The sequence below is a fragment of the Schistocerca serialis genome, chromosome 7 (genome assembly GCF_023864345.2).
Source record: "Schistocerca serialis cubense isolate TAMUIC-IGC-003099 chromosome 7, iqSchSeri2.2, whole genome shotgun sequence".
NCBI lineage: Eukaryota > Metazoa > Arthropoda > Insecta > Orthoptera > Acrididae > Schistocerca > Schistocerca serialis.
Genome location: NC_064644.1, coordinates 592,133,820 through 592,159,741, shown reverse-complemented (window position 1 = coordinate 592,159,741; position 25,922 = coordinate 592,133,820). Strand labels below are relative to the sequence as shown.

General features: G+C 42.7%; 1 protein-coding gene across 1 annotated transcript in view; it reads right to left on the bottom strand.

Moving 5' to 3' along the window:
* LOC126413269 (myrosinase 1-like) overlaps nucleotides 1–25,922 on the bottom strand; it is a 328,262-nt gene that overhangs the window by 188,145 nt on the left and 114,195 nt on the right. Inside the window, exons 9-10 of the mRNA XM_050083171.1 lie at nucleotides 19,367–19,501; nucleotides 8,206–8,312 (exon numbers count right to left, since the gene is read on the bottom strand). Coding sequence (XP_049939128.1) covers nucleotides 8,206–8,312; nucleotides 19,367–19,501 — 242 coding nt within the window. The remainder of the gene's footprint in view (nucleotides 1–8,205; nucleotides 8,313–19,366; nucleotides 19,502–25,922) is intronic.

Sequence of the window (25,922 nt, the reverse complement as noted above, 5' to 3'; positions counted from 1 at the left end):
GCAAGTGAGCCAACGAAACTGCAGTGAACTGAACAGTTGCAGTAAAGACGTAAAAAGAGACGAGCAGAGAAACCATATAGGTTTGAATGTCATTCATTTTTTACAGGAGGAAATAATATATAGCAAAACTCAGGAGATACGTTTCTTGGGTAACCGTACGGAAAACATGACATGCTCTCAATTTTAGCTAACACAGTAATGTGATGAAAATTCCTGACTGTAACAAAGGTAATTTTTCTGCATGAGCTCTGTGTGGCGTATAGCGCACTGCTGATTTTCCATGTAGTTAAATATTGAAGCCACTGAAGGTATTATAGTCATTCGTCTGGTAATCTCTGAACTCCTTTCATATCGGACTCCGAGGAATACTTTTCAGTACAGCTACTTTGATAACGAGGCGATCGGCAACAGAATCGCAAGCCACCAAAAAAAATCCGCATTTCCTCCTCCTCCTATATGATATGCTGTTCTGCATTTCGTCATCATTCGGCAGCGACGTGTCACGAAGCTTCGTGCATTACTTACAGCACGTTTGACAGCTTAAATGTCTCATTACTTTTGGCGACAAATCCTTTAGCTTTGCTGCAGATCTGTTGGGTTCAGATTGCAGTGTGAAGGTGACAACCGTGAAAATGAGGCGTTTGTAGAGTGTGCTCGACGCCGTGAAAATTATTGTTTTCCGTGTTTCTACGACGCTTATCACTCTGTGAGACTACATCTGTCCTACAAAAGAAGGGGTATATTCAAATAAAGTATATCTGATTTTTCATTTTTCCCCAAAAAATTTAATTGTCTAATGTTTTCTTAACTTCAACAATCTTATATAAAATATCGATAATTAAAAATGTATATTTGCAATGAAAACCAGAATTTTACGTGCGAATATAAGTAGAAACTAGGAAGACGTGCATTTTTGTTGAAAAATTATGGTTAAGTATGCATTAATTAAAATATATATTTCATGAATTTCATATTTAAGTGATTGACATATGCAAACCGAACAAAAAAAGCTGTACTCACAATGTGTTTCGAACCGCCGCCTACTTGCATACACGAGTGTCATTCCACGACGCTACAGTATACGGTATGCATACAATCACATCAGCTTTCTTAAATTTATTATATAGTCCACTAAATACGTCTAAGCTGGTTTTTCTCTGTAATATTGTGAAAAACATTAAGAAAAACTTCTTTCTCGCCATTAAGAGTGTTTCACTACGAAGTAAGAAGCAGTGTCATCCATTTTCACGGTACGTATTAAGAGCGAGACAATCAGAGCACAAGTAGAGATTACAGAGACTGACGATTTTTGAAACAAAAATTATGTAAGCTAAGTACGATTAAGAAAGACTTTAGTGGCTGATAATACATCAGAATGTCTTAAAGTTTCATTTAGAGTGGCATAGTAATAGGATATCCAATACATAAGTTGGACCTACTTCCAAGAGCGGAACAACACCAGTGTACGAGAGCTACGGCTGCTTGAACAAACATCGCGTTTGTATTTATCTGCATCAGGTTTATTCCTATGATGAACGAGGTATAGACACAGTTCTCGCAATTTCGTTTGTGTCTGAAATATTTATGACTTTTACAAGTTCCTAACCAGGAGCGAATTATTTAGCTTTGGCAGTTTAGCTTTTGCATCTCTGCATATCTATTTTAATTTACTATCCACAGTTCTTATGTTTGTTAGTGTCTAAAACAGAGATCGGCAGCGCGTGTTATAGTCGTTTGTTTGTTTAGTGTAGTTTTCCTCTGTCTTTAGTATGAATATGAACTGTGATTGCTGTGTGCAAATGCGAACTGCGTTGGTGACACTTCGCTGTCAGCCCCAGGCTGTGATGGCTTCTGTTACACAGCTTGAGGTTGTAGTGGACACGCATCACAGTTGGTGACCGAGCGTGCTGATCCAACGGACATCCAGCACTACCCACGAGTCCACTGATCGGTGTGCACTGGTGGCCAGCCCAGTACTGATCGCACTGAGGTTGACCCCTCACCTGTGGTCGGGTAGGAGGTCACCACGCGGCATCGCAGGCTGCAAGAGACTTCCTGGTCGACTGAACATAAGGCCTCCGCTGTTAGCGCGGTTAGTCTAACAGGTTCCAGGTGCTATCTGTGCCTGACAGTGTCTCTCATCCAGATGCTGTTGTTTCAGAAACCTCTCAGCCTGCAGTATCTGGGCAGTCCCAGAAGGTGGGATTATTAGCAGTTGGGACCTGCAATTTCAGGCACGTTACGGCGCTTCTTAGGGACATGGCTGCCAAGGAGGGGAAGATAGCCAATGTGCACTCCACTTGCGTACCAGGTGGAATCATTCCAGACGTGGAACGGGTCTTTCCGGATGCCATGAAGAACGTAGAGTGTAGCCAACTGCAGCTGGTGGATCTCGTCGGAACCAATGATGTGTGTTACTTTGGACTGTAAGAGATTACCTCTTGTTTCGAGCGGCTATCTGAAATGGTAAAGGTTGCCTGTCATGCTTGTGAGGCTAAATAGCTCACCATTTGCAAAACAGTCGACAGAACCGATTGTGAAAACCGCTACAGAGCCGAGTGGAGGGTCTGAATCAGAGGGTCAGACGGTTTTCTGACCGTGTAGGATGCAAATACGTAAACTTGAGCCACAGGGTGGTGGGGTTTCGGGTTCTGCTAAATAAGTCAGGAGACCATTACACGCAGAAGTCAGCTACATGGGTAGCTACATGGGTGTGGATTGGGCGGTTTCTTAGGTCAAAGTGTCTCGGGGAAACGCAAAAAGTGCTTCAGTCTCAAAAGGTGCAGATCGAACTCAAGAAGAACGTACATCTAGATACCATCGGCATAACAGTTGTAAATTATCATAGCTGTGTTGGGAAAGTACCACAGCTCCAAGCGAAAATAGAAAGCACTGACGCTCAAATCGTTATAGGCACTGAAAGCTGGCCAAACCCAAAGACAAGTTCAGACGAAATTTTTACGAAGGAGCTAACGGTGTTCAGCAAGGATAGGCTAAATACAGTTGGGCGGTGCAGTGTTTGTTGCTGTGAGAAGTAGTTTATATTGTAACGAAATTGAACTAAATAGTTCCTGTGAGTTAGTATGGGTAGAGGCCATTCTTGGCAACCGGAATAAAATGATTGGATTCTTTTATCGACCGGATGATACAACTGCTGCAATGTTCAAAGAAAACCTGAGTCTAATTTCAGTGACTTAACCTGTCTCACACAATTATAGTTGGTGGTGACTTCAATCTCGATATCCTGGAGAAAATACATGTTTAAATCCGGTGGTACACGTAAAATATCGTCCAAGATTATGCTAAGCGCATTCTCTGATAGTTATTTCGAGCAATTAGTTCATGAACCCACTCGAAAAGTAAACGGCTGTGAAACTACACTTGACCTCTTAGCGACAAATAATCCTGAGCTAATAACGAACATCAGAACGGATACAGGTATGGGGTTGTCGTAGCGAGACTGAATACCGTAACTCCCAAATCCACCAACAATAAACGAAAGATGTATCTATTCAAAAAGCAAATAAAAATTTTCTTGATACCTTCCTGAAAGACAATCTCCTCTCCTAAATTAACAGTGTAGTTGTATACCAGATGTGACTTGAATTAGAAAAAATAGTATCAACAGCAATTGAGAGGTTTATACAAAATAAATTAACAAAGGACGGAGTTGATCCTCCATACTGCGCAAAACAGGTCCTAGTAAATAACTATGAATTACAATTACGAACAACTTAAACTGGAAAGGACACATAGAAATTGTTGTGGGGAAGGAGAACCAAAAACTGCTTTTTATTGGCAGGACGCTTTGAAGATGCAAAAAATCTCCTAACGAGAATGTCTACACTACCCTTGTCGGTCCTCTTTTGAAGCACTTCTGGCGCATGTGGGATCGTTACCAGACAGGTTTAACGGAGTGCATCGAGATAGTTGAAAGAAGGGCAGCTCGTCTCATACTATCGAGAAATAGCGGAGAGGGTGTCGCGGACATGATACGGGATCTGGGGTTTCTTGTTGCTGCCAGATCTAGGAAGAAACGGTCATCATAATAAAATAAGGGAAATCAGAGCTCGCAAGGAAAGATACAGGTGTTCGTTTTCTTTTCGCGCGCTCTTCTAGAGTTGATGGGAAGGCAGTTCATTGAACACTTTGTCAGAGTGCAAGTGTGATTTACAGAATAGCCGTATAGATACAGATGTACATTGCATAATAATAGTCCATTCAGCAGTGAATTCTGGGGCATTACTTTTGAAAACTATCAACATGTGAACCAATGTTGATGCACTGAAGGAAAATGTATTTTTTCCAATATTCTGGCGACAAATTGTATTGATTCTATCACCTACACCTAAGAACGGATGACTTACTGAAATGAAATTAACCATTACAGTGACTCTTCTGTTTATAGAAAAACATAACTAATACCGGGTGATCAAAAAGTCAGTATAAATTTGAAAACTTAATAAACCACGGAGTAATGTAGATAGAGCGGTAAAAATTAACACACGTGCATGGAATGACATAAGGTTTTATTAGAACAAAAAAAAAACAAAGTTCACAAAGTGTCCGACAGATGCGCGTCGTTTGGTGATGATCGTTTGCTCAGCCGCCACTTTCGTCATGCTTGGCCTCCCAGGTCCCCACACCTCAGTCCGTGCGATTATTGGCTTTGGGGTTACCTGAAGTCGCAAGTGTATCGTGATCGACCGACATCTCTAGGGACGCTGAAAGACAACATACGACGCCAATCCATAACTCCGGACATGCTTTACAGTGCTGTTCACAACATTATTCCTCGACTATAGCCATTGTTGAGGAATGATGGTGGACATATTGAACATTTCCTGTGAAGTACATCATCTTTGCTTTGTCTTACTTTGTTCTACATCTACATCTACATCTACATGATTACTCTCCAATTCACATTTAAGTGCTTGGTAGAGTGGTCATCGAGCCACAATCATACTATCTTTCTACCATTCCACTCCCGAACAGCGCGCTCTGATTTCTCTTATTATATTTTGATGATCATTTCTACCCATGTAGGTTGGGCTCAACAAAATATTTTCGCATTTCGTAAATAGATCTCGCCGGGACGAAAACGTCTTTGCTTTAATGACTTCCATCCCAACTCGCGTATCATATCTGCCACACTCTCTCCCCTGTTACGTGATAATACAAAACGAGCTGCCCTTTTTTGCACCCTTTCGATGTCCTCCGTCAATCCTACCTGGTAAGGATCCCACACCGCGCAGCAATATTCTAACAGAGGACTAACGAGTGTAGTGTAAGCTGTCTGTTTAGTGGACTTGTTGCATCTTCTAAGTGTCCTGCCAATGAAACGCAACCTTTGGCTCGTCTTCCCTACAATATTATCTATGTGGTATTTCCAACTAAAGTTGAATTGACAGCCTTGAGAATTGTACTATTTATCGAGTAATCGAATTCCAACGGATTTCTTTTGGAACTCATGTGGATCACGTCACACTTTTCGTTATTTAGCGTCAACTGCCACCTGCCACACCATACAGCAATCTTTCCTAAATCGCTTTGCAACTGATACTGGTCTTCGGATGACCTTACTAGACGGTAAATTACAGCATCATCTGCGAAAAACCTAAGAGAACTGCTCAGATTGTCACCCAGATAATTTATATAGATCAGGAACAGCAGAGGTCCCAGGACGCTTCCCTGGGGAACACCTGATATCACTTCAGTTTTACTCGATGATTTGCCGTCTATTACTACGAACTGCGACCTTCCTGACAGGAAACCACGAATCCAGTCGCACAACCGAGACGATACCCCATAGGCCCGCAGCTTGATTAGAAGTCGCTTGTGAGGAACGGTGTTATGCTAATTATTGCTATTCTGATCAGATGAAGTGCCCCATGTGTCGGACATTTTTTGTACTTTTGTACTTTTTTGGTTCTAATAAAATCCTATGTCATTACAAGCATGTGTGTCAATTTGTACCTCTCTATCTACATTATTCCGTGATTTACTCAGTTTTCAAATTTATACCGACTTTTTGATCACCCGGTACATTTAAAAGTCATGAACTTGTAACCATAAACGTGCGTCACTGGTACTGAATGTAGCGATTATGAAATGTACATTTACCAGCCAGAATGTTATGAAGACCTGCATAATAGCTGGTGGGTAACAGCCGCGACGCGTCGTGGCATGGAAGCAATGAGGCCCTGCTAGGTCGATGGGGCGATTTGGCACCACATCTGCTCACACAAGCCACCGGGGAGGGGGGCGATGACCTCTGACGCCATGTTCAGTCACAACCCAGATTTCTTCGATCGGGTTCAGATCTGGCGAGCTGTGGGCCCAGCACATCATCTGGAACTCGCGACTGTGTTCTTCAGACCACTCCATCAGACTCCTGGCAGTGTGACACGGCGCATTATCTTGTTGAATAGCGCCAACGTCGGGAAACGTGATCGTCATGAAGAGGTGTGCCTGGGCTGCAACCGGAGTGCGATACTGCTCGGTCATCACGGTGCCACTGCACCCATGGATGCACACGTGAATGTTCGCCAGAGCGTGATGGAATAGCCGCCAGCTTGTCTCCGCCCCGCAGTACATGTGTCAAGGAGCTGTTCCCCTGGAAGGCGACGGATTCGCGACCTGCCATCGGCGTGATGAAGAAGGTATCGGAATTCACCAGACGACGCAAGGCTCTCCCAATGCTCCAACGTCCAGTACCGATGGTCACATGCCCACCTGAGTCGTACTTTGGATGTCGCGATGTTGTGGTGTTAACATTGGCACATGCATAGGTCGTCGGCTGCGGAGGCCCATCCTTAGAAGTGTTCGGTGCACCGTGTGTTCAGATACACTTTTATTCTGCCCGGCGTTAAAGTCTGGTGTTAGTTGCGCCATAGTTTGCCGCCAGCCCTGTTTTTACCTGCCTGCCCAGCCTAAGACGTCTGTCACCTCTAATGAGGGGTGGAAGCCCAACCCCACGGCGTCTGGACGCGGTTTTACCTTGAAGACACTCACCACAACACTCCTCGAACACGCGACAACTCGTCCGAAGTGCTCGTGTCGAACCTCTGGGCAACCCCAGTCTGCCCTCTGTCAAATTCAGATAGATCGCGCGCCTTCCCCATTCTGCATACGGACTGCGCGCCCACAGATACAACGAGCACTGTCCGCGTGTCTAACTAGCGGTCATTTCCCTGCCAGTGATGCTACTATCGTTTGGACGGCTTTATACCGACAGTACGTCGGTGGTCACACGGCTCTGGCTTATCACTATATGTGTTGTTGCTGACTCTCTGGGCACGAGCTGAACATGCCATTTATGAGACAAATAATCAGTCCTCAAGGAAGTAAACTGGAAAACCAGTTCAACATCAGTAGAAGACAAGACGTCTGTATAGTAAATTTAGATATTTATTTTCCCACGTCAAGTCAGAAAAATCTGTGACTAGGATTTTTTTGTAAAATCTTTTATCCTTACGTGTATGTTGTCATTACTTTGATTTGCTTTTGTATAAAAAGTTTTAGTCCATAAACTGACTTCACACACAAGCAACTTTCTTTAATGATGGTATTCACCTCGAGTTTGCTGATAGATGCTAAAACCAAGATGACTAGATATTTCAGCGATCAATTTGTCCACCTTCTTCAGGAGAGAGGCTATTGTTGCAGTGTCCCACTGAACACTGATGCTAATGCTGGAAAGCTTCGTCCTATACAGACACCCGTACCGTACACGGCGCACGCGCCGTCCAGCACAGGTTCTGGCCCAAAAAATGGGACTGTGGTGCTGCCCTTAGTCGAGCATCGGCATCAACGATGTGTCATATCAAAGACTATCCTCAGATGCCCGGGTCATCCGCACCAAAGAACGTTGCGATTTAATGCAGCACAATACAAGGTTTCATGTCCTGCTAACAGGAAGTACTTCTCTCTAATAATCAAGCAGTCTCCCAACGTAATTCAAATTCACTGCTTGTAAACCGGACGCACTGGCAACTATTAGGGTCTCACCTGATTTCACGCCGTGACCCTCGTTTAAACAGTGCCCCGCTACTGCCTACTTTTCAGGCACTTGTAGCTTCGTGCAGCCTTCATTAATGATACTAGCACATTTTGTTAAAGAAATATCATCAAGGGTGTATATGAAGAAAACTGAAGCACGACCATAAATTGTAACGAATATTCTAGACAGTGGTTATTACTCACGAGAATCCGCCAGTCCATTCCAAATTGTCCATGAGGCTCCAGGCGACGTATCCAATCACTGGAACACCATCAGTGTTAACAGCTTGTAGGACAGCATCAAGATAAGACTGCAAGAGAGAAATTAATCTTGTACATAATCTGAAAATTTGTACCCTGTGTAGGAACATATTATAATGTCCATTTTTTGACCAAAATTTAACTCCATTTTCCTGATTTACTCAATGTAATTTTGAGGAAACTACTCTCCCCGAGAAAACATATTTGCTGAAATTCGGTGATCTTTGTCTCAGAAATGAAACCTGTACTAAGAAGTAGATTTTCTTACTTTTGAAATAAAAAATGATATCACCAAAATTTACGCAACATCAATAAACATACTGTGCTCATTCCATCTCCCTCAAGAAAACTGTGTATAGATCAGTACTATACACAGCCTGGAAATTTCTAATTCAGTATACAGAACCGCCGCAGGAAATGGAAATAGTAAAATGCACAGCCATAAACATTGGATATGACGCTATACTCATCACACAATGCCACAACATACAAAAAGTAAACATAACAAAAACCAGCAAACTAACCTTGCAATTGACGGGACACCAAAAATTAAATATGTAAAAATGCCAAATATTGATATAATGTCTGATGAATTAGGTTGATAATTCAGAAACACATGTGTAAAAATGAGCTTAACAACCACTAGCAGTCTAAGTAGGAAGCTTATTCACCGTACAAAATCATTAATTTCATATCTTGACATATGTGGCATTTAAACCATTACCAGTAGCCAACGCAACAAATATCATATACGCCAGACTGGAAGAAACATCAGAACTTCAGAAATCGATTTAAAGAGCATATATACGCCTGCATACTGAAGAAATGTAACAAATCACAGCAGCAGCACACTTCAAAGACATGGACGGCCCTTTAAAAATCACAGACAAGCTGGAAATTTTGCGCAAAATCTAAAGAAAGTAAAATAATATGTGTAATGGAAGAAATGGAAATATTCTTCCGTAATACAAGAAAAAAGATATTCTTAATGAGTTAAGTGAACACAAAGCCCTAGAATTCTTCAGCAGCCTTAAGCCGATTCTAATGCAACAGGTTTAAGATATGTGAATGTGAAACAAATGACTGTCAAACTGTCAGGCCGCCATATTGTACTAGTGTAAATTGTTTAAGTCTATGTAGGAACGTTGTGTACAGATAAATACACCCAATCCTGTGCCAGACTAAGCAATGAAATAATGCAATGCTACACAACAGTTTCATCAGTATTTCGATAAGGCGAATGGAGCTTTGGGACCGCAAAATAACAAGTGAAGAACTGATACAATAAAAGTGTATAGCACGCGTATCGCATAATAGCAACTGATGCAAAACTATGTGCATCTCACACAAGCTGTTGTGTCAGCTGCAAGAAACAACGAGGCACAGCTCCACACCATCAGAAGACATCAATGGACATCTATTTCTCGCCACCCACTGCCCCTCCTCCCTGCTACTCCCAATAGCTACTCCAGAAGCAGAAAAGTAAACAAAACAATAGCGTACGTTTGTTCAGATTAAGACATCTTCTCTTTAATCAACACATTTCTGCAGACATGGGCAAAACGCCCTTGAAACGTACTGCAATATGTTAAACTAAATATAAATTCTCTTAAGAGACTCTGGTGAACTGAATGGGAAACTCAGCAAGACTCTCCTATGCAACTATAACCTATGTAACAAAAAGAAGAGAATCGTTGAAAAGGAGGAAATGATTGGTGCCATTCAGGCTGAATTAAACATCCCAAATTTGAACTAGATAGGTTGAAGTGGGCAACAGATGGTGGTAACAGAATAAAGAAAACAATCAATGAGCGAAAGGAGAACAACTCTTCAATCACTTGGTACATTAAGTAGAGGGGGTTGGGCCTCATCCAGCTGTAGGTCACAGTAGGGTGCAGCAGACTTCTAGCAAAGAAACTAAGTGTAGGTCGGCAGCAGAAGAGATCAGGAAACATGGGTGTGCAGTATGCCCGATGGTGCAGTACAAATAAGGAACAGCATAACATCACAAATATTGTGAAACCAAGTGCTAGGATAACGTTACTGTAGTAGATGAGTTGGGAAATAGCATAGCTAAGGACAGAAATTACAGCATTAGAGGTAACCTGGATGAAACAGAAGTCGAAATGTCAATGAAATGTGAGTTATTTGGAGGTCCTACACAACAAAGAGCAACCCTGGGTTATCACTGTTGTGAGGTGTGTGAACAATGAATTGAGTACGCTGCTGCTGACTGAAAACGAATCTCTTATGAGTAAACAGCCTGTTGCTGCAATTGGGAGATGTGTGTATTCTAGACATGGCCCACACCTAAACAGGAGAGGGGAAGATAGGTTAGCTGTGCTTCTTGCAGATAATATACAGGGACCACCATCACACAAAGCAAAACCTCTGAGGTTACTTGTGTCACAGAGGTACCTTTTTGAGTTTAGACGCAGGATTCAGGCACCCTGTTTTGAAAGAAGTGAAAATAACGGAACAGCCCCACAAAATGCTTAGTTAATGCACAGTAACGTAACGTTTGCTTATTTCGTTAGAGTATCTGAGGACAGTAATAAGTTAGAAGAGCGTCTTGTTTATTTCAAAACTTTTGAGAGCTCTATGCCTATTTGAAGACCTCGTAACCACAGAGTTGGATAATGTACATATAAAAAATTACACTCGAGCAGCTTACTCAAGCAGAGCTAATATGGCAAAAGAGGAGATTTTACACGTATCAAGATAGAACACAAGTTCAAAAACATTGAGACAAGTAGATTTTGTAGCGTGTGTCCTCGTGAATTCACACTGAAAAATAGTTCACTTTTAATTGTAACTGTATATAGATCCACACTGGGAAATTTTGAGCTGTTTATGAAACTTGAATTCACTACTATGCTATCTGTGAGAAAGCAGCAAGCTCAGTGTAAATTTTCTAAAGGATTCTGATAAGAAAAAGATCTGGAAAAGATATTTGGATATTCAAACTTGATCTTAGTAATTAATTTTCTAACATGGATGAAGAAAGACAGAACGACCCTAACTGATAGTGTTTTCTTTGATGACGTTCAAAGCCAGAAAGTAAACGTTTACCCAGTAACAAATACTCTCTCTGATCGTCATGCGCAGTTAGGACAGATAAGATAGTTCCTTAAAGCATTTATACTGATCAGTGGAAATAAGAATAATTAATGACTCCAGGACAAATGTTTCTAAGAATAGTTTACGTGAGTTGAACTGGAAAACAATTTATAATGAACCAAATGCTAACGTAAAGTTTAATCCATTCCATTAATAGTTCATATGATTATTTGAAAACATCTTTCCTCAAAAGTGAATCAGAAAGGACATTAAACAGGTATTAAAAAACCATAGATCACTAAAATGATTAAAGTATATGGTGTAAGGAATAGAAAAACGTATCCATTGGTCAGAACAAGGAGAAATCCTGTTGTTGTTGCACACTACAAAAACTACTCAAAATTGCTAAGATAAGTATTAAAAAATTAAGGAGCATGTGTATAACATAAGAAATCAGTAATTCCGACCGCAAACTTCACGCTCTGTGGAATGTAGCGAAACGAGAGACAGGACCACCAGCCACAGAACAGGACCACATCACAACTGAGCTGAATGGAAGGGCTACAAGTGATGAGCCACAGGCAACAAACATATTTAATAACCATTTCTTAAATACAGTACAAATTATAAGGAAAAATAGTTAAAGAGCAATATCACAGCAGTATGTTAAAAAAAGCAACTCTCATAAAATTCAGTTCTATGAATGTATCACCAACTCCTCCTGAAATTAAGAATGTTGTTGTCTCAAAAATAGAAACTCTTCTGATTTTGATCATGTTCCCTAAACAGTACTAAAGATTTGTTTCAAAGTAATAAACCCTGTCTTATCTGAATTACGTAATTCATCACTAATTAGGGGCATTTTTCCAGAGAGATTGAAATATGCCATTGTCAGACCTCGCCATAAGAAAGGTGACAGGAGGGACGGTAATAGGTGCAGATCTGTTTCACTGCTGACATAACTTTCCAAAACTTTTGAGAAGGAGATGCATTCAGAGTAGTACCACACCTGAGCTACAGTAACATCCTCAGCAAATCACAGTTCGGATTTCAGAAGAGTTTCTCTACTCGGAATGCCATTTGTATATTCACTCACCAAATTTTACAAGGATTAAATAATGAAACAACGCCATCTGGTATTTTCTGCAACCTATCCAAGGCGTTTTACTGTGGGAATCGCAGAATTCTCTAGATAAATTGAATTTTAATCTTATTGATGGTATACTCAACCATTATGTCTAACGGAAAGGATGCAGAAAGTTGTACTTATTAATTCAATCAGTGGACTGCACGGACATTATTCTAACACGGGAGAAATCACGTATTGGTTTCTCAAAGGCTCAGTCTTTCGTCCATTATTTTTGCTCATATATTTAAACGATCTTCTGTCTAACAGTCAGAAAGCAGGATTAGTTTCTTTTCGAGATGACTCTTGTATTGTACTCGAGCTGAGCATACATACAGAAACAGAAGGAACGGTAAACAATTTTCTTAAAAATATCATTGACTGGTTTTCTGCGAATGGTCTCACCATCCATTTTAAAAAGACCCAACATATTTGGTTCTGCACTTCTGGGAGTACTAAACCGACGATAAACGCAACACACGGTGAGGAAACAAGAAATGGTCTGGAAACTTTAAAATCTTTAGGTGTCTCTCTTGATGAAAATTTAAACCGGAAAAAGCACATTTTGGAACTCATAAACAACTTAGTTCAATCATAACGACAAAATCGAAAACCGACTATAAGCGTTGGCAAAGACATTAGTTATGAATGCGCTGTAAAGCGTAGACAAATGACCGTAAAACATCATTCACTTTTTTGTACAAGATTTTGTTTCCCTCTCTCGTTTGTAGAAGTTTTGTTAAACTGTACTGCTCGGAGTATGACGGATACGAGTGTTTCGTATATTGTGTGTTTCTGAATAAGAGAAGACTTAATAACAGCATTAAGCATTTTTATTAAAGTGAAATAGAACCAAGTTAAGAAGAATTTCTTCTTATTTTATATCATCTAGAGAGGCTCTGGTGTTCCCTGTAGTCGGATGCCTGCATCTACAGTTGAAATGGATGAAAAGAAGTCCATGGTCATATTTTCGTAAAATTAAAAGAAGGAGAAGTTTCAGAAGACGAGAAACATAATTAAAATATATATAGTGATGGACACAGAAAAAGAAACATCGCAAGGTAAGGGAGTGAACAATACACGCAGAACATCTCATAATAATGCAATTGTGTTAATATTCTCTTTTCATTGCAAGCGAAAGGACAATTACCAATCAAATTTCCTTCATTCTTTCTTTTAATTGTTTTTGTTTTTTACTATAATACAAATCGTCGCCAGAACTACTGCAGTTTTCAGGTTTCGACATTTTCACAAAAGAATAGGAACCTTGCATAATTGTAAGCCTATAATAAAACGAATATTGTAAACAATTCTGAACCACAAGAATAACATGAATGCACAAACCTTTCATTTGTGTATAAAATGCATAAAAATGACATCTACACACTTCACTGCGTTCAGTGTAGCGAAATTCTTCGTAATCAGTTTGTGAGATGAAAGCAGTTTCGGTATGTTCTTGGCTTCTCGCATAACAGAAAATAATATTATGTAAAAAATATGGTTATAATAAATGTTTCAACGGCAAAGAAGCAGACAGAGGAAAATTCCAGAGGATACATGGAAACAGTATGTACATTTCACTACCACATTACCCTACCATCAAATTCAATATCTGTAAACTTCTATTGGTTCATCACGCCTTTCCAAAGTTTTGGTATCTGACCCACGAAAACATTTTAAATAATTGAAGCATAATTGAACGTTTTATTAAAACTCTATAGTTCTTTGTTTTTGCTAGTTTGACGCAGCCTCATTGTCACTGGCATAATCAACTAATTTTATCAATCACACGCGGCTAAAATAAGGTTTTAGCAGCTGCAAATCAAGAAAGGGTGAGTCCAGAAAAACAGTCAACATTCGAAACATTTCTCAGAAGAAGAGCCTCCGTCAGTTCATATGGGGCTAGTCCCGTGTGAAAGTTAGCGACACCAAATCCGAATATTTGACCTCGTCCGTACAGTAATATCGGTGCTTTTGTGAAGCGACGCGTTGCCTGCTCTTTCTGTCACTTTGATATGGCTATGAGTTCCGAAGGTAAGCGCCCATGCTGTCGTTAAGATTTAAGCTTTCTGCAGTTTATCCAAATCGATTAAGGCAAATTCTGGCATAGAGTCCTAAAACAAGCAAAGAAGAGGTTAATTTTTTAAATTTTCATTTTACCATTACATTTTCCAGTTTTCGCTTCTTATTTTGTATGTCTTACGATTTAGGATGTAATGCAATGAATGACTTGCCAAACAATATACCACGAGCAAACTAGTAAGAATAATGATTACATATGCACAGTATCCGTTATTTCGTTTTGAATACAAAATATCTTGTTCACTATAGAGTTTGAGTGGTTGCCGATAATATTCCAACTAATGAAAAAGTTTGCAGAGACACATTCATGACTTTCCGTACAATTATTCCGGGACTGCTTTTCAATTAAAGGTAACATTTGATCTTAAAGAATTCTTCTTCATATGTTAGGAAAAGACAAGAAAATGCCACGAGCAGTTTCGCAGTCGCTCAAAAAGTTTACTGAACGTAACAATTATACTAAAAGGTATCAGATAGATTATATAATGGTAAGACAGAGATTTAGGAACCAGGTTTTAAATTGTAAGACATTTCCGGGGGCAGATGTGGACTCTGACCACAATCTATTGGTTATGAACTGCAGATTAAAATTGAAGAAACTGCAAAAAGGTGGGAATTTACGGAGATGGGACATAGATAAACTGACTAAACCAGAGGTTGTGCAGAGTCTCAGGGAGAGCATAAGGGAACAATTGACAGCAGTGGGGGAAAGAAATACAGTAGAAGATGAATGGGTAGCTCTGAGGGATGAAGTAGTGAAGGCAGCAGACGATCAAGTAGGTAAAAAGACGAGGGCTAGTAGAAATCCTCGGGTAACAGAAGAAATATTGAATCTAATTGATGAAAGGAGAAAATATAAAAATGCAGTAAATGAAGCAGGCAAAAAGGAATACAAACGTCTCAAAAATGAGATCGACAGGAAGTGTAAAATGGCTAAGCAGGGACGGCTAGAGGACAAATGTAAGGATGTAGAGGCATATCTCACTAGGGGTAAGATAGATACTGCCTACAGGAAAATTAAAGAGACTTTTGGAGAAAAGAGAACCACTTGTATGAATATCAAGAGCTCAGATGGAAACCCAGTTCTAAGCAAAGAAGGGAAAGCAGAAAGATGGAAGTAGTATATTGAGGGTCTATACAAGGGCGATGTACTTGAGGACAATATTATAGAAATGGAAGAGAATGTAGATGAAGATGAAGTGGGAGATACGATACAGCGTGAAGAGTTTGACAGAGCACTGAAAGACCTGAGCCGAAACAAGGCCCCGGGAGTAGACAACATTCCATTAGAACTACTGACGGCCTTGGGAGAGCCAGTCCTGACAAAACTCTACCATCTGGTGAGGATGATGTATGAGACAGGCGAAGTACCCTCACACTTCAAGAAGAATATAATAATTCCAATCCCAAAGAAAGCAGATGTTGACAGATGTGAAAATTACAGAACTATCAGTTTAACAAGTCACAGCTGCAAAATACTAACACGAATTCTTTATAGACGAATGGAAAAACTCGTAGAAGCCGACATCGGGGAAGATCAGTTTGGATTCCGTAGAAATATTGGAACACGTGAGGCAATACTGACCTTACGACTTATCTTAGAAGCTAGATTAAGGAAAGGCAAACCTACGTTTCTAGCATTTGTAGACTTAGAGAAAGCTTTTGACAATGTTGACAGGAATACTCTCTTCCAAATTCTAAAGGTGGCAGGGGTAAAATACAGGGAGCGAAAGGCTATTTACAATTTGTTCAGAAACCAGATGGCAGTTATAAGAGTCGAGGGACATGAAAGGGAAACAGTAGTTGGGAAGGGGGTGATGCCGGGTGTTGGCCCTGTGTGCCTCGGTCGTATGCAGTCCTGATTGTGGCGCTCACCTGCACGGCGCCAAACACGCATACGACCATCATTGGCACCAAGGCAGAAGCGACTCTCATCGCTGAAGACGACACGTCTCCATTCGACCCTCCATTCACGCCTGTCGCGACACCACTGGAGGCGGGCTGCACGATGTTGGGGCGTGAGCGGAAGACGGCCTAACGGTGTGCGGGACCGTAGCCCAGCTTCATGGAGACGGTTGCGAATGGTCCTCGCCGATACCCCAGGAGCAACAGTGTGCATAATTTGCTGGGAAGTGGCGGTGCGGTCCCCTACGCACTGCGTAGGTTCCTACGGTCTTGGCGTGCATCCGTGCGTCGCTGCGGTCCGGTCCCAGGTCGACGGGCACGTGCACCTTCCGCCGACCACTGGCGACAACATCGATGTACTGTGGAGACCTCACGCCCCACGTGTTGAGCAATTCGGCGGTACGTCCAACCGGCCTCCCGCATGCCCACTATACGCCCTCGCTCAAAGTCCGTCAACTGCACATACAGTTCACGTCCACGCTGTCGCAGCATGCTACCAGTGTTAAAGACTGCGATGAAGCTCCGTATGCCACGGCAAACTGGCTGACACTGACGGCGGCGGTGCACAAATGCTGCGCAGCTAGCGCCATTCGACGGCCAACACCGCGGTTCCTGGTGTTTCCGCTGTGCCGTGCGTGTGATCATTGCTTGTACAGCCCTCTCGCAGTGTCCGTAGCAAGTATGGTGGGTCTGACACACCGGTGTCAATGTGTTCTTTTTTCCATTTCCAGGAGTGTATTTTGTTGACGCGTACCTTCATAGGGAGAAACGATCATCCTAAAAAAAATAAAGTAAATCAGAGCTCGCACGGAAAGATACAGGTGTTCGTTTATTCCGCGGGCTGCTCGAGATTGAAATAACAGATAATTATTGTTACGGTGATTTGCAGAACATCCATGTAGATGTAGAACAAAGAGATTTCGTAACAGTTGCCTTTCTCACAGTTTTTGCCAAAAATTTTCGTCGTGGCGCAAGGGAAACTCCATTGCTACGATGCCATAGGGGCTTCTAGTGTGTCTAGGACATTCAGAAGAAGACTGTATCATGTTATTAAAATAAAACTATTTTTCTCTCCGGAACTATGTTTATTTTTACTGTAGGTGTTTTAGCGCTAGCTCCTTCAGTTTTTGAGTTCGTAAATGACAATCCCCATCACAGTGCCTTGTTTTCCGTACACGACAATATAAATTTACAAAAACATGTACATAAAGTAAAAACTGGTTCATAGTTTCAGTGCGGTATAAAATATCTTTTTACACAGTTTCGTTGCGAAATGTGCTGTTCTAACTGCGACTATATTTCAGCATCCTGTATATGGCAATTAACCAAAAATTGGTTCGCGATACTTCTCGCGACGAAACTTTGAAACGGTAAAACGAATTTTAGGCCGGCCGGTGTGGCTGTGCGGTTCTAGGCACTTCAGTCTGGATCCGCGTGACGCTACGGTCGCAGGTTCAAATCCTGCCTCGGGCATGGATGTGTGTGATGTCCTTAGGTTAGTTAGGTTTAAGTAGTTCTAAGTTCTAGGGGACTGATGACCACAGATGTTAAGTCCCATAGTGCTCAGAGCCATTTGAACCAATTTAAAACGAATTTTCTTCTGTGTATCATTAAACACACATAACGTGCATGGAGAGGAAATGTGGCCTGTACCCGAAAAACTATCATGGTGATCTCTCCATTGGCAAAATACTCCAGATTAATTTGCAATTCGGATATCCTGCAGAGGGCTACGAGAGGATAAATGAAAACAAAAAGGAGACGGAGCGAGAAATTTCAGACACCTGAGTTTGCTATCGAAGCTATAAAATCTGAAAAGGAAAATGGAACGGCTCAATGTAGATACAGTAGACGTCAGTCAAGTCAGATGCAAAGAAGAGAAGGATTCCTGATCAGACTCTTATAGGATAAGATCAACAGCAGCAGAAAATAGAATAATAGGAGTAGCTCGATATGGATAGGAAAGTAGAACAAAGAGTAAGTTACTGTGAACAGTTCAGTGACTGGATTATCCTCATCCGAATAAAGAAGAAACGAATGCTAACGACTTTACAAGCATAAGACAAAATTTTACGCAGGCAGTTCACCGTTAATGTGTAAAGAAAAATGAAAATCTAATAATTATTAAGGATACGAGCGCTATAGTAGCGGAAGAACTGAGAGATAGTTGACAGGAGAGTACGGGCTCGGTATCAGGAATTAGAGAGAAGAATAACTTCTTCCGTTCTGCAATAAATTACAGGTAAACAAATCCTTGGAGACTCACACGAGAAGAAGGTATAGTTGCAGAAGGCCCGGAGACACGGGAAGATACCAACTGGATTACATCGTGGTGAGACAGACATTCCGAAACCAGATATTGGATTGCAAAGCGGACTCAAGAGAAAATGCAGACCACACAACAATTAAGTAATGATGGTAAGTAGGGTAAAGCTTAGGAGAATCTTCAGGAAAAATCACTTTATAAGAAAGTAGAGGACTGAAACGTTGAGGAATAATGATATGCGTTTGAATTTCTCTAAGGTTGTAGGTCTGCGATAATGAATACCAGAACAGGCAGCTTAGTTGAAGAGAATGGATACCTCTGCGAAGGCCAATGGAAGAAACCTAAAACAAAATGACAGCTTCAACGTAAGGAAAAGTCATTTCTTTCAAAAGCAAGTTCGAGCACATTAGGAGTGGAAAAGGAAATTCACACTTAAATGTGGAGGAGAGTGTGCATTGGCGGAAAGTGTACATTGGGAGCCTCTACAAGGGAGATGAACTGTGCGTCGCTATTGTAGAAGGAGAAATGGGAATCGATTTGGAAGAGGTAAGACATTTCTCGTTTTTTGTTTCTTCCTTTGTTACGCGCTAAGCACTCATTCTTTCAACACACGTTTGTAATTTTTTGTAAGAGCAGCGGAGAGCCCGTCTTCTCACTGTACTCACCACGTAGTACTCGATGCGGTCCGTGTCGTTGAGCCCTGCACCAGTCCGGAGGCCGTTCTCCGTGACCATGACCTGGTAGCCAGGGTACTCGGCCGCTATCCAGTTCAGAAGGTTGCGGAATCCCGTGGGGTAGTTCTGAAAAGCAAAACAAGTGAACTTCGGGACTGAGGCCAAGTTTTCAAGCTGCGCATTAGAAACCGTCAGCAAAAAACTGTAAGAGAGTCCTCAAGCCGTAATGCTAAAGTACAGGGAATGCTTATTGCTTATCTGGACATCGTCAGGAATAAGAGTTGCAGGGAGGCTACCCCCCTGAAACTAAAGTAGGTTCGTCGTACCCATTTATTACCTAAGCATTATGTTCGAATTCGCGGAAGCAGCTCCTGGTATCTGGTTATCGTCGGGAACTACAAGCGCCGAGAGCACCGTTTCGATTACCGCTAACGACCCACATTGTTTTCAGCGTAAAGATCTCGAAGAACATCCACTCTCTTTTGGTGGTAACTAGCAGGTCAGTTTACATGCTAGCTGCTCACATGACAGGTGGTGAGTTAAGAAACCTCGATAGAGCAGGTGTCCCACTGTTGTCCTTGTAAACGCATTCACTCACACATTGCAAATATTTGTTCATGGGTAAGATACCTATATTGTTTTTCGCTAAATTATAGAAATTTTCAAAATAAAGCTAAAAAACGAATTACAAATGAGTTAAACTCAGGACATGCTAGAATTAAAGTCTGTATAGGTTCAAAAATAATTCACTTCACTTAATCTACCATACTAGACGAGAGGTCAGTAGCAGTATTGCATAGAGAATTTGAATATAAATATCGACACAAATTTCTCATATTTAGCATTGAAGATGGTATAGACTTACTGGTACCTAACTCCTACTTTTTAGTGGTGACTTTTTGCTTCAGAAGTTTATTTTTATTAAGTAACAAATTGCAGAAGCCCGTACAAGGCAGAAACTTTTCTGTTTCTAACTTGTGTGTGCTTCTTTTTCACCTGTCCAAAAAGCTGTGATTACTAAAATCTCTGTTTGGATACATGAATTAGAACATGGAATAGTTTGTGAAAATTCAACCAAGATGTACCAATAGGTAGTAATGTATGTTTGATCTTGAAGTTCCACTCTATGTTTGTTGGTCTTAAGGTGAGTTGCGATGTTGGTGCTTCTTCAGCATCCAATGCTCAACTTCGCACCACACTCAGCATTCTCACTGTGTCATTTAACAAATGAGGGTTCTTGCCGCATATACCGTTTAGCTTGCAGGTAATATTAAGATAAAAGTTATGTAAGTCATAGCCGCAAGCATTGGGAACGTTAAACTACAGTAAAATAGTACAACTAAAATAGCACAACACACCGTTAGAAAACATGCAGTTTTACAAGATCGCGACACCATCGAGTTTCCGAAAGAATCTAAATTCAGTCTAAGGGAAAAAAATAAAATAAAAGCACCAGAAGGAATTATGCAAATGGGTTGGTTGGTTGGTTGGATGATAGACCAAACTACTTGGTCATCAGTCCCTTTGTCCTGGAACAGACAGTGCTATATATATGACTGTAGATTAGACATAGCTTACTGTGGAAAGCCCAAGGGAAGGAAACACTGGGGTCTACGAATGGTCAACGATAGCGAGATAAGGGACAAAATGAAGAAAGATGGACAGAGGAATAAAGGCAGGCAAGGTGCTCCATCTAAGGAGCAGCCCCCAAAAGCAGACTGCCATGAAGGGACATACATCCCCCAGCCCTGCCACTTACCACAGGTACTCCAATCAGAAATTGCATAGGAAAGACTAACAACACCGACATGACAAGAGAAGCACCGAATTCTTAGTCTCCTTTACCACCTGTAGATTGTTTGCTGAAGTCAGAGTGAACCATTCCATATTCTATGTTCCTAAAACTTGACATTGTAATACCGATAGGAAGTCTGTCTCCGGGATACCGATCTCAAGAGTCAGTTTACTGGTAGCCAGTTTGTCCAGGCTATCAGCGAGTTGATTTCTCAGGATCTCGACGTGGTCTGGGGTCCGGACGAAGGTCGCTGAGCGTCCACATTCTTCAAGGGCATGCGGGGAATCTTGGATAGCCATGACCAAGGGATGGCGACGGTAACACTGGTCGTGACTAAACCGCTCAACAACTTACTGTCGACGATAAGGGACTCACCAATGCAGGAATGGATATCCTCAAGAGCATGAGGGATGACTACAAACTCGGCAGCAGAAACACTACAGCCATCCAGAAAAGGAGTGCAGTTCAGTGTGTCTCATATGGGTATAAGCAAAGACCACATGACCAGCAACCATTGAGCCATCAGTATAGACTATTTGTGAACCCCAGGATGCGCCAAGGATTGACAAAAATTGGTGACGTAGGACCTCAGGACGGACAGAGTCCTTCGGACCATGTGATAGGTCAAAGCAAAGCTGTGGCCGACGGATGCACAATGGGAAAGTACGTGCGTGGGCCTGGAGGAGTGGTACAAGAGGAAACAACTGTTCAGATATGTGGGAAATGGATTTCTGTGTTTGGAAAGAGTAGATGGTACGTCAGATGATTATGGGAGCTGGAAACACGGGTATCAAAACCGACAAGCTGTTGTTGGCGCCTAATCCACAATGGACTCCAGCCTCCATGTGTAAGCTGTTCATAAGGCTTGTTCAAACACTCCTGTCGCAAGTGGAATCACACAGTGGTGTATCTGATCCTATATCCACAATGCTGAGGGCGATGCCATACTGTAAACCAGACTCCCATAAACAAGATGGGCTTTGTAAAACTGCAGAAGGGTAGTGCAATGTGCACCCCAGCTGGTGTTACTCAGTGAAGTGTATTAATGTGCAGCGAGCAGCGAGCACTTTCGCATTATCTGGCGAAGATGAGGAATCCATGTCAATCAAACATCAAAGACCAGACCTAAAAAGCGATAGGTTTCCGCAACATCACTTGGTCGTAGACATAAAGTTCTGGTTATGGGCGAATAGTACGACGTCGATAGAAGTGCATCACTCGAGTCTTGGCGATTGGAAACCGAAAGCCATGGGTGAGGAAACATGGCTGCGCCTTCATATGGCGCCTTGTGGCCGACGTTCAGAGACGCCCACATTAAAGAAGAGGCAAAAGTCGTCAGCATACCAGGAGGGTGATACTGAGGACCCCACAGCTGCTACTAGTCCGTTGATGACTACTATAAAGTGAGGGACATCCAGTACAGGGCCCTGCCGGACCCCATTCTCTTGTATATGTAGGCTACTGTGGAACGCATCAACTCGAACCTGATGTTCTGGATAAAGATCGGGAGCGGACCCTAGAGGCCCCACTCATGTAATGTAGCAAGTATATGTTGCGGCCATGTGGTGTCGTAAGCCTTCTGCAGGTCGAGTAAGTCGGCTATAAGGTGTTGACGTCGGGCTAAAGATGTTGGCATGGTGGACTCCAGGTAAACCAGATATTCAGTAGTGGAACGGCATTGGTGGAAACCACCCTGGCATGGAGACAGAAGACACCGCGTCTCAAGGGGTTAACACAGCCGCTGGCTCACCATGTGTATGAGCAACTTACACAGAGCATTGGTGAGACTAGTGGGGTGGTAGCTGTCCATCTCTAGCTGCTCTTTACCAGGTTTCAGCACTGGGACGATAACGCATTGTGTGGCTCAAGGTGGCGTGCAGTAAACAATAATTGCTTTTGTTCTACCTGCTGTTCTAGATGCAGAGGCTCGAGCATAATGCAGAGCAAAATGTTCAATGATGGCGTCTGGATCAGTGCAGACAGTGCCATTCTAGGTAATAGCAGATACATCAGCGGGTGTCTGGCATCTGTAGAGACCCAAACCTGCGAGGGGGTGGGTACATGGTCTGATGGTTCAAACATGCTATTCCCAGAATTCTTGTTTCCATCGCTTTATTAGGTGGCTGACCTGGAGGTGGAGATGTTTAAACATAATGAGGTGCACCATCAGTGGGTGCCGCTTATGGCGCAGGAGAACCCACCTACGATCTCTAATGGCCTCTGCGATATCTGATGCATAACAAGGTACTGTCTTCCGATGGGAGGGGTCCAAGGAACAGAGTATCGCCAAATAAGGTGACAAAACAATGGCTATAGTTGTATTCTTGACTTCTTCATTAATGTCTCCTTGAGGCTGGGAGCGAGGACGATAGCAGAGGCGAAAGCACCCCAATCAGCATTGTTGAGAGTCCATTTACGAAGGCGTCCACAGGAGCGATGTTGAGGGAGGGAGACGAAGATCAGGAAGTGGTCACTGCCATACAGTTCATTGTCGACTCTCCAGTGGATGGATGGAAGAAGTCTAGGGCTGCAAATGGGAGGCTCAAGTGTCGAGCAAGTCCTATACACCACAATGAAGTGTGTGGGTGTACCAATATTCGAGAGGCAAACGTCAAGCTGTGGCAGTAAATTTTCGATGTCTTTACCATGGGCAGTGAACCTGGTTTCACCCCACAAAGGGTTATGCTCGTCGAAGTCACACAAGATTAGGAAATGTGGGGGAGCTGAGAAATCAGTGAAAACTATATGTTCTGAGACACATCACCATCGGGAGGGAGGTAAACATCGCAAATGATAATATCCTGAAATTCCCTTATCTGAACAGCCACAGCCTCAAAAGGTGTATTAAGAAGCACAAGTTTGCTATAAAGAGTGTCCAGAACATATGTGCAAATTCCACCCATTGCCCTGTCACAGGTAGCGCGATTCTTATAATATCCCCAGCTTCCAAGAAGGGCCTGGGTCTACGTTGCTGGAAACCAAATCTTGTGAATGACAGTGCAGAAGTCAGACGAAGTGCTTAAAAGATGCAATAGCTCAGCCAGATGATGGAAAAAACGCTATAATTCCACTGTAGAGTAATGTTGTCGATGTCCTGTGAAGCCATGAAGGGACCAAGGAGGCAGGTCCCTAGGGTCACCTGCTGTCACTGGTTGAGGGGTAACCAATACACATAGGGTCTGGGTTCTGTTGTGTGATGAGGCCACGGGCCTCAGGGGCCGCCAGAACCTCTGCTTCGGCCATAGGAGTGGAACAGGCGGGATCTGGTGCTGTCGGCACCACTGGGCTCTCCTTTTCCTTTGAGCTAGGAGCTGGCATTGCAACACAAAGACATCTGCAGAATTTCAAACACTTGAGGGGGGAGGGGGGCAACGTATAGTTTCACACCACATTGGTAGACCACCATCTCGACCATTTCAGGCAAAGAGCAGCCCTCAAAGGCCTAGATGAAGGCACTGTTAGTAACCCTATAGTTTTTGCCCCATATGTACACAAAGCACAAACTGAGTATCCTGTTGCTCCAAGTTGGCACGTAGCTTGTCGTCAGATACCAAGAGCATGATGATAAATGGTGACCTGAATCACATTTAGACTATTATGGGGAGTGACAGTCACTGTTACGTCACCCAGCTTGTTACAGGTGAGCAACGCCTATGACTGGGTGGGGGATGTTGTTTTGATCCAAACTGACCCTCTGTTCATTTTAGAGACGGCTGCCGTTTCCAGAAACTTGTCTTCTACGTTCTCCCCAAAGAATAAGAGCTTTGTTGTGAAGAAGGAATTCCCACCAGCCCTTGTGCAAACCAAGTAATGGAAGGAGTACTTTTCCACTTGCCGCTTAGCCCTACATTCCTCCCATGGCGTAGGCAGGGAAAGGAAAATCTTAAGGTCATATCTCTCTACATTAAAAGAGGACTTCCCTTCCACTGAGATTGCTTGAGCCACATGGCCACCAGCGGGAGATAACTTCATCCACTTTGTAACTCTTCCATTGCTGAACACTGTCTAGAACTAGATCATGCCATGAAGTATGAGGATACCAAGATTCTAGCACAAACACCCAGATTTTGGGACAGTGCGATAAGAGAATCGATTGAGATTAAAATGGCTGACGATCTTATGAATCGTGACACAGGGTACCAGCTAAGCAGAGCCTGGGATCCGGCTCTGGAATTGTTAAAGGAGCAATGGGGCCAGCTGCAACACTACACAAACAGAAGAACCAGAGACATGGAGATGGTAAACGAGCCCCTGACGGACTGCCAGGAGCACCAGACCGAAGATGGAACACCCAGAAGTGGGACTGGTGGGCGCGGACCGCAGAGGGAACATCCAGAGCCGCAGCAGACGAAAAACGGAGCAGCAACGCTCCAACAGGTCGTGGTGAGCGGGCGCGGACCGCAGGGGGAACGCCTGGTACCCCAGACCGTAGATGAAACCCCCAGGAGCGGGTTTGGTGGGCGCGGACCGCAGAGGCTACACCTAGAACCGCAGCGGACGGAAAACGGAGCAGCAACGCTCCAGCAGGTCACAGGGAATGGGCGCGGACCACAGAGGAAGCGCCTGCAGCCGTTGGTGGAGGGGGAAGGCCATAGACATAAATACTGGACCAGGTCCACTCGAGGAGCAGTCTCAGGTCGCACCTGATGAAGGTCTCGAGCTACGTGACCGAAATATCGTGCAAGTACGACGCTGATATCCGGCAGAACACCCAACAACCCAAGATGTCTTCATCCACTTTATTTGCGACTC